At 39.1% G+C, this 9755-nt stretch overlaps 1 protein-coding gene across 3 annotated transcripts; it reads left to right on the top strand.

Annotated features, from left to right (window-relative positions):
* Positions 1-1675: 1675 nt before the first annotated feature.
* On the top strand, positions 1676-8136 carry LOC123396021 (tRNA-specific adenosine deaminase TAD3-like). 3 transcript variants are annotated; one of them, XM_045091049.1, is made up of 12 exons: positions 1876-2034; positions 2113-2165; positions 2649-2761; positions 2878-2951; positions 3038-3089; positions 3846-3919; positions 4201-4322; positions 4813-4895; positions 5570-5651; positions 6786-7247; positions 7389-7498; positions 7585-8136. In XM_045091049.1, exons 1-12 carry the CDS (start codon positions 1962-1964, stop codon positions 7796-7798), a joined length of 1512 nt encoding a protein of 503 aa, XP_044946984.1. In that variant the 5' UTR covers positions 1876-1961; the 3' UTR covers positions 7799-8136. The 3 variants fall into 3 exon arrangements, with proteins under 3 accessions (XP_044946986.1, XP_044946985.1, XP_044946984.1); XM_045091051.1 differs by lacking the exons at positions 1876-2034; positions 2649-2761 and adding an exon at positions 1676-1849; XM_045091050.1 differs by lacking the exons at positions 1876-2034; positions 2649-2761 and adding an exon at positions 1676-1853.
* Positions 8137-9755: the final 1619 nt, after the last annotated feature.

Below are 9755 nucleotides of genomic sequence, written 5' to 3'. Positions count from 1 at the left end.
TTTAAAAGCATTTTGAAACACTTATTTATTTTTTTGCCACGCCTTCCACAAATTTGATCTCATGATAAAAAATTACAAACACTTAAAACATTTGTGAAAGTATACCACAAAAAAATCAGATTTTTTTGAACATTTTTAAAATTTATTTCGAATTTACTGTTCATCTAGGCTCAAATGAGCTCGAGCTTAAAAGGATACCTTCCTCGTGTGGTCAGCTTACTACAGAAGTTCAATCTGTTTTTTAAAGCATAATTTAGGGCAAAACGGGCCCTAGGCTTTGGAAACATTTGCTCCCGTTGGTTGGAGCTATACCTGGCCATGGACAGCCCGACCCGGATGGCCCGATTTGACCCGGCCCGAAAATCCTAGGCCGGTCCGGGCCTAATCGTCTCATCAGGCACGGCTCAAGCCCAGAAATTAGGCCCGACAAGCGGGCGAGGCATGATTTGGGCTTGACGAAAACTGAATTTTAGTCGTAGTCGGGCAGGGCGGTCGGGCCATGTCACGCTTTTTCGGGCTCGAGCCGAGTTCAAACCCGATTTACTAGGCCCGACAATCGATCTCGGCCGAGCCCAGACCTGGTTTTTTAGAAGCGAGCTTTTTTAGCCCGGCACGACCCGGGATATGCCCACGTACACTTGGAGCTCATGCGTGGGGGAATTTCCTATTCGTCGCTCATTGCGAAGTGGTGTTGGGGCTTCGCAAAGGATCCCGAGCGATCGTTTCAAGAGTGGGCCGACCCGTTTAACTGTTACAGCGCCCTAATTTTGGGAACGTTTTGAATTTTCAAAAAGTGCTTTCAAGTTCGATTATTTTTTGCTTTTTATAAAAATGCTCTGGATTTTCAAAAAAAATTGGATTTAGTAAAAATGTTCTAGGTTTTAGAAAAATGTTCAGGATTTTCAAAAATTGTTCTTAAAATTCGAAAAATGATTTTTATTTTTTAAAATATGTTCTAGATTTTCAAAAAATGTTCTGCATTCTCAAAAAACGTTTGACATTTTCAAAAAATGTTCTTCAAATACGAGAAATGTGTTTTATTTTTATAAAAAATGTTCTAAATTTCAAATAGTTGCCTTTTTTTGGAAATATTCATAACTTCAAAAAATGTTTAGGATTTTCCAAAAAATGATCGGTATTTTGAAGAAACGTTATTTAGAAAAAATGTTTGCTATTTTCAAAATTTGTTCGGTATTTTCAAGAAATGTTCAAAATATCAAAATTTCGTTCAATATATTAACTAAGTTTGTGTTCGAAAATTGTTCTTAAATGTCGAAAATTGTTCTTAAATTTCGAAAAATGTTCTTGCTTTTAAAAGATGTTCCAAATTTAAAATTTTATCATTTTTCAAACTATGTTCATAAGTTCAAAAAATGTTCTGGATTGTTATAAAATTTTCTTCAAGTTCTAAAAATGTTTTTTCTTCAAATACAAAAGTAAAAGGAAAAAGGAAAGAAAAAAGGAAATAAGCAGAAAAGGGAAAAAGTAATACTCCGTAGAAAAGAAAGGAAACAAAGCTGTGCCGGCCCAGTCGGGGCGGCCCCCCTGTGGGGCGCATGACTCCCTGCCGCAAAGAGCGGCAGGTAGGAGCTCCCGTGCCTGGGCTCGGTAGCAGTTCAGCCTGTCCGCGCATACTGCTCAGGCCTTAGCCCAAGTCCAAGCCAGCAACGAATAGCAGCTGCACGCCCTCACCCTTTGCGCCGCCTCCGCAAACGCCGGCGCCCGCACCCTAAGCCGCCGGCGACTAGACCAACGAACGTCGGCCTGCGTTGCGCCAACCCGGCACCTCCAAGCTGCCCTCCGGCGGCTAGTCCTGCACGGCTGCATCCTGGTCTGGCCAGCCACGATAGTCAGTAAAGTGCTCCCTTGAGCAGCAGCTCCTTTATTCCCCTCTCCCGCTGCCCCTCTCTCCCCTCCCATGGCGCCTCTTCTCCACTTCCCATATCACCTCTCTGTCCACCATGCCGCCTCCCCTCCCCTCCCCCTCTGCTGTAGTACGCCTTCTCCACAGCCAGCTTGTTCTCTCACGAAAACGTACAAATCGAGCAATCTCTCAAACCCCGAGTTTCCTTATGGGCTGCACAGAATCTGATCCTGTCTTCCATCTTGCAGGTCAGCTTGGAGCCGTAGGCAGGGTTTTGGGAGCAGATCAGATCAAGGCTGAGGTAATGGGCATCCAAAGATCAAATTTCGTTAAACTAAAAAATTGTCACGGTTTAAGTACAACAACGCTACATAATAATATTCTCTCAGTTGTGGCCACATTGTCGAAAACAACGAATCAAAAAGACCCAACAGGAATTGGAACTCACAGGTTGACTAGATTTCACGATGCAACTCCAACAGCAACCAAACAACAAAATTTGAGTCATAGCTCATTTCCATTTCAGGGCGTATTAGAAATTACCCTATGATTCCGAACTCCAATTCCATTCCCTGTATCCAAACAGAGCATGAATGCAGGGCATTGTTAAATTGCGAGCTGCCCACTAGTCTAGTGAATGCCCCATTAGATAGAAACAATCAGCTTTCCTTCCTGGTATGCAGTGGCATTTGGATTTTTCTTGGATATGTTGATTGCTGGTTCATGGTTGGCAGCATGGGACCTCCCCAGGTGATTCTGACGGCCCCCAACACTGTTGGAACAGGCAGTCCGCCGTTTTCTTCGTCTCCGGTTATGGCGCCATCGCCAGTTCTGCCTCTGCCACCCTAGGAACCGCTGCCACCACCTCCCTATTGACCTCTGCCACCCCCAGAGCTAGTAGTTTTTTTTAACCCGTTTCTTTTCCACTTTCTTCTGTTGCTACAACTTATAAAATAAGCTTAATCATTTTTTTTGCCTTCTGAAAACGTGAGTTGTTTGTTTCTCAACCTTAGCTTTGAATTGGTCACCATGGTGTGGGAGCTTACCGAGGTCCCTGGCAATCCAACTCCCCTCCAACACTCCACGGGTATCTCCTAATCTCCTTTAATTGCTCTTGTCGATTTTGTTTTTATTGTAGTTTCATTGATTTTTCCCGTCTTTTTTGCTTAATAGTTGATGTGGTGGCAGCGAACATTGTGCCCAAGGTAACAAATACTCTCATCAGGTAATAATGACTTCTTCTCTAAGTTGTTTTTACTCAAATGGTACATTTTAGTACTGTTAGGAATGTCAAACTACAGTTAACATGGTTTGATGTGGATAGTTGCGCAAACTATTCCTTGTTTTTTGAACAAATAGGTGAAAAGATCATATGGAGGTTTGAGGGTTGCTTTAACTTGAGTATGATGTACCTGGAACTGAACCGATGTTTGTATTTAGATCTCAACTCTGTTGAATAGGAAATTTTTCTTGTGTACGGTACATCACTGCATACATCTGGAGACTATCTACTTCAGTTCATATTTTGTAATACTGTTCAATAACCTTCTGGATTCCAGCTTCGAAACCTCAACTTATGTATATGAATGGAGATAAGTTAATTAAATAATATGAAAATTTATAGGGGTTAATAAAATAATCTTATTGGTTAAGTGGTCAAATAATTACATAAAAGTGGAGTTGTGGATTACCCTGGGCACTGCAACTCTACGTTTTAGTTTTGTGTGAGAAACAAATTTGCACTAACATTAAAGCAAAACTGTGCAATCCTTTTTATAGGAAACTGGTATCTTTTTTTGTGATTGCATGCTAAATTTCTATTGTCTTAATGGTCTTAGTATGCTAACTGACATTTTGGTCTTCTGTTTTGAGATTTGGTACTAAACTAAAAATATGCAGTTACTTGCTTTTTTTTTACAAACTTTACATATTATTTTCAAAACACTGGACACGGTGATTTATTGTGTGACTGTTGTTTCAGGCAATTGAATCAAGTATGCCCATTAGAGAATCTACGGCATGTCAAGCGGGTGCGTCGGCGTGTTGTGTGTGGCGGTATATGCATCGTTATCTATTCTCAATTACTTTCTGTTTGCCTTCTGAGTGCAATGCACACAATAATTTCATATGATTACACGAGAAGGAATACCATAACTTTCTGCTGCTGAACCACTGAATATGTCTGAGCTCCTAATGATCAGTCAATGCTAACAGAACAATTCATAGACTGGAAACAAAACTGAGCGTCTTGCAGTATTTTAAACTGAATCCCAGCAATTATAGTGGAACACTTCACTGGCCCCATTCTAAGTTTTTATCATGTTTTTTTTTGACAGAAAATTCTGAGTTATCAATCATCTTATGCCTTTCCACTGGGCCTGACAATTGTAATGAAGGTTTTCCTGAAGAAGTCCAAAAGATAGTGGAAAACTATCATTTGAGTCCTTTCATTGCAAAAGTGAGTACTCATGTTATCCTTCGAGAAACTAACTCAACTCGGTTCATTTTGTTGGGCATTGGAGCAATGTTAAAAACACCGCTTCGACATAATAGTTATAGCTAAAGGTTATGGACTTCTCATATAATATTTTCTTGTATTAAGATAAGCACGTGAAAATGGCAACCTTAAGCTCACCTGCTTGTTTTCTACTCTTGTTGTAAATTTTGGCATGCATTCATGTTCATGCTGAATGAAAATTGTGATATCCAGTTTCATCTCTATGGCAAATACCACCAATATTACTTATTTGGATGGTGTGTCACATGTAAACAATCCGAAAGCAACACATTCCATCTCTCAGAATGAACTGATATTCAATGGAGATAGTTTAACACTCTTGGTGCATAAACAAAATATCACTTAAAGCTGCCTAGGAAGAACTTAAACTTTGAAGCTATTTACAGTACAAGCCTGTAAAATGTTGACTATTGGGGAAAATCTTTAACAGGTTGCCAGTTGTTCTGCTACGTCGAAAGAGGAGTGGGAGGAACAGTGCAGACTTTGGCCAACATCTTATCACCCCCCTCACGAGTATGTTCTGTCCAGTGACAATGGACCATATTACGTATTTCTTTTTGTTCTCAAGAATTGAAGTTGTTAGTTCCCAATTTTTGTGAATATGTTTTCAAGGTTGCTGAAATTCTTCTATGTACTAATCCATAAGAAGAGTTTATGAATGTTCAAATGGAGAATGAAACTATTTGACCTTAATTAGCAAGTGCCCCAAACCTGGCCTGTCATATGTGGCACGGATTTCCTTACCTTGTTGGGTTCTTGGAAGTGCTATCCTTATGTACGACTACTGAATGGCTTTGCCAAAAAAAGGTGCTTATAAATCTATTTCTTTACAGCACACATTACTTAAACAAGGTTGACTGGATTTTGTGTTAGAATATCTAGATGTTGTGTCTGGCAATGCCAATGTAAAATGTATGGCTTAGGTTGTAGCCAAAACACAGGTGATAAATTTCATCTTGTATACCTTGTTATTGTTAAGCTGGCTTATAGTCATATGATCAATGATACTATTTCCTTTTGTAAATTTCCGGCACTAAAATTACATTGACACACACTTCCAATAGAAAAAAAAATAGGATTTCAGATATAGTTTATTGCTGCTGTATGCAATTCTGGCAACTTATTTAATACTGTCTATGATGTGTCATTGTAAGCTTTTCCAATGGACTTTTCTGTTAAAATTGTAGCATTGATGGTGTATCTGGATTTAAAGAGGAGGAATTACCATCAATATTTCATTGCATGAGGACTGCTATGCAATTATCACAGGTGAACTCCCCTGTTTATTATGTTATTTTACTACATTCCCATTTATTTTGTAATAAGAGCTACACCTCCATGATTCTATCGTATGCTAGTCAGTCTTGTTACTTCACTAACTAATTAGCGAGAGTCAGAATGTTTTTTTTGTGTAGCTTTTCTTCACTGTCTATTTTTTTCTCTACGAACTTTATGCAATGGAAATAGTTTGTCCACTTGAAACATTCGCGTACAGAATATAAACTTAGATTCGAATGATGTTCCTGTTTGATTTTGTCATCTTATACATGGGTGTAATCTTGTGATATGAATTTAAATATTTTATACAGAAAAGTAGCATTTCGGTAATTAGACAAAAATATACTAAATCCCCTTTTCAAGAATTTAAAATTATCCAGCCTCTGAATACAGGATTGTTCATTTGGATAGTTGGACAAATGAATAAAAAAAGTCCTGTTTTCAAGAATTAAAATTCATTTTCTAAGCCTCTGAATACAAAATTATTATTTCAAGTTAATGTCTTGCAACAATCTGCCAGTCCAATTTTCAGTGTCACAGATAAACACATCGTTTGCCTAATACCATTGATCACCACAGTCCACAGTTTATTCAGTAGATGACTGATAACAAGAGTTTAAGTCAAGGTTGAAAAGACTGGTAGTAGCCTATTTTCTAGCACTTGTAGCATGAGACACCCATCCCTTGTGTTGAAAACCAACTAATTTAACTGTAAACGCGCAAGTTACGCTATGTCGGAACATTCTCACCAGTTTTCCCCCTATATTGTAATAATTTATTTCATATTTACTAATATTATTAAAAACACCAGCTACCAATAACCCTAATTGCAGTCTTTGTGATTTTCTCTCTGCGAACCAACTTATTTAAGGAACTGCAAGATAAAATTGTTCTATGACAGATAGACCAGTAGTGACGGACATACTTTGTGTGAGATTAAGACATTAAGTTAAATCCTGTCTGTTAGTGCTATATCCAGATATATGCTTCCTATAATAACTGTTGGCGACAAGGGCACCACATCTGTGGGGGTTTCCCGTTTTGCATGATGTGATTTTAAATTGCTGGTTGGGTGGCGTGGATCAACGTGTTTGGTTATTTTTTGCATGGGTGAGCCTTTACCAGGTGGGCAATACTGCCATTATTGTTGATCCATCAAGCATGCAAATGATTTCAAAGGCTACAGACCAAACACACCAGCGTGACACTTGTCTAAAGGGGAACAAATGTGCAATGGTAGAAGCAGATAATGCCAACTCATTCCCTGAAGCAATTGAGGATAAAGCTGACACTTTGTTGCCGTCGAGCTCTCGTTTTTGCAATGGCTTGGACAGGGAGGTCTCATGTATAAACCCTTTCGGATGGATGAAACAAAGGTGCACGGAGCAGAAGACACTGCCGTCTGAAGGTGGTTTTCTCTGGCATCCTCTGTGGCATGCTGCAGTAGTTGCCATTGAAAATGCCGCCGAGAGGGATAGAATGACGTTCCCTGCTTCAACTTCTTCAACAACCCAACCAAAGTTAAATGGTGATGTAGATAATTGTTCTGATGATGAACCAGCAAAGCGGCTAAAGATAGTTGCAAATGTGAGCCTTGTTACTTATATTGTCTACCATCTATTGTTGCCACTCTCCTTTAATAACTCTATTGGTGCTGTAGCAGAAGACTGAAATTGATGCATATTTATTCTATCCTGTTTTGCTAACAAGTTCAAGTTTGAACTTCAGGATGAAGAGCAATCTACACATCCAGCACACAGCAGTGACTTACCTGAAAGAAACAGACCGTATCTTTGCACAGGATTTGACATCTACCTTGTTTGGGAACCATGCACGATGTAAGCTCACTATTATCAGAGTGGCATTATTTTTTGGTTGTTGCTTACTGATCAGTTTGCTGACATGTTTGTTTATTTATTTGAAGGTGTGCTATGGCGCTTGTACATCAAAGGTTCAAGCGCGTCTTCTATGCTTTCCCTAATCCCGTAACTGGAGCACTAGGTAGTGTCTACAGATTGCACGGGAAGAAAAGCTTGAATCACCATTACTCCGTGTTTAGGATAAAAGTTCCTGAGGCATATTTGAATGGTTCAACTGACTGTTCTGAAAAAGGGTGCTCAAATTCTGTCTCATCTTAGCACGAAAACTCCAGGAACTTTGTTCTGCAGTGACGGTAACTGCTAAAACGCCCATGAGCTTGCAAGGAAATGCTTCTTTTTTTTAATACCAAATTTAGGTGGTGTAGAAAATTAGCTAGTACTCCTGTTGTTCACTGCAGCTTGATGTTTGTTTGTATGTTTGAGATGGAAAAGATTATTGTTTTCCTAGAGGTATATTTTGGTCTGATTAACACCCTGAACCCTGAATGCCATGGTGGGCCACAGGTTTAAGCATGCGTTTTTCATTTGTGACGGGTTTTCCTTTTTGAGGGAATCCATTGTGACAGTTTATAATTTGGACCGCGAGGTTTCGTTTATTTCAGTGTATGTTTGACCCCCACACCCCCGTCCCCTCTCTCTTTTTGGCTAATTTAAGATAGATCGGAACACAAGCACATTACTGTGCAACAAACACAAATTGAGCCTAAGAACTAAGAAACACAATTCAGTGAATGGCTAACAATCAATACTCCCTCCGATCCATACTACTGGATGTATTTTGTTGCGAATGTGGTAATGTAAATGGTAATGGAATGGGATTAGGGATGTAACCGAATATTCGCTAGTTTGTTTGTTCCATACTTCTAAGGTATCGAATTGCATGAAAAATCATCTCGTGAGCGAAAAGTTTCTGTTTTTTTCCAGCAGGATCAAACAACCATCACCAAGACTAGTCATAAAGGTTTTGCTTGGCTCAAACACAAAAAGAACAACAAAAAACACAATCACAACAAAATTACGAAAGTATGGACGCAACAAAACAGGAAAAAAAGGAAATTCATTGGGTTGCCTTCCAACAAGCGCTATTGTTTAACGCCCTTAGCTAGGCATAAAAGCGATAGAATCACGTATCGTCGTCTTTGGTGCTCAAACCATAAGTGGCCCTCATCATGGATTCATAAGGCAATCTTATTTTCTTTCTAAAAAAGTGTTCCATGCCCTTCCTTAAAGGAAATTGAAATCTAATATTCCCTTCCTTCATATAGATGATAGCACCGATAGTCCTTAGGAAAGGTCTAGCAAGAATAATAAGGCATGTAGGATTGCCATCAATGTCAAGCACAATGAAATCCACGGGTACATAGTTCATATTTGCAATAATAAGAACATCATTGATCCTTCCCATGGGTTTCTTGACAGTAGAATCCGCAAGATGCAAATTAAGAGAACACTCTTCAATCTCATTAAAACCCAGAACATCACATAAAGACTTTGGAATCGCGGAAACAATAGCACCCAAATCACACAAAGCATTGCATTCATAGTTTTCGATTTTGATTTTGATGATAGATTCCCACTCATCATGAAGCTTTCTAGGGATAGAGACTTCCAATTCAAGTTTCTCTTCAAGAGATTTTATCATGGCTTCGACGATATGATCGGTAAAGGCATTGTTTTGGCTATAAGCGTGTGGAGAGTTTAACATGGATTGCATCAAGAAAATGCATTCAATCAAGGAGCAACTACCATAATTGAATTCCTTGAAATCCAAGGTAGTAATTTCATTACTATTCAAAGTTTTAATATCTTCTACTCCACTTTCAATGCTTTTAGCATCAAGAGAGATGGACTCCGAATCATTGGGGAACTTTTCAACCAAAGTGGATTCATATCCAGCCACATAATCATTGGGTTTGACACAAGAAAACAAAGATTCAATGGGAGTCACACCAAGCACTTTAAGATCTTCGTGATTCTTATCACGAGAACACGCTTTTTAAGCCATTCATGTCTAGCACGAATTTGGGCGGTTCTTTCTTTGCTCTCAATCATGGAAACACGCATAGCTTTCAAAGTTTCATCCATATTGATCTTGGGAGGAGCACATCTAACTTTCAAAGCATCAACATCACTAGACATTCTATCAACGCTCTTAGCCAAATCGTCAATTTTGAGTAGGTTTTTCCTCTATGGACGCATTGAATTTTTTTTGTGA

Source organism: Hordeum vulgare, chromosome 5H (genome assembly GCF_904849725.1).
Source record: "Hordeum vulgare subsp. vulgare chromosome 5H, MorexV3_pseudomolecules_assembly, whole genome shotgun sequence".
NCBI classification, from domain to species: domain Eukaryota; kingdom Viridiplantae; phylum Streptophyta; class Magnoliopsida; order Poales; family Poaceae; genus Hordeum; species Hordeum vulgare.
The sequence above is the reverse complement of the archived record's forward strand: the minus strand, read 5'-3'. Positions and strand labels throughout refer to the sequence as shown.

Excerpts from the sequence above, each read along its gene's own strand:
- LOC123396021 (XM_045091049.1), top strand. The coding sequence starts at position 1,962 with ATGCCGCCTCCCCTCCCCTCCCCCTCTGCTGTAGTACGCCTTCTCCAC. Across the intron at positions 4,323-4,812 it reads TGAGTCCTTTCATTGCAAAA|GTTGCCAGTTGTTCTGCTAC; the intron begins GTGAGTACTCAT and ends AATCTTTAACAG. Across the intron at positions 4,896-5,569 it reads TCTTATCACCCCCCTCACGA|CATTGATGGTGTATCTGGAT; the intron begins GTATGTTCTGTC and ends TTAAAATTGTAG.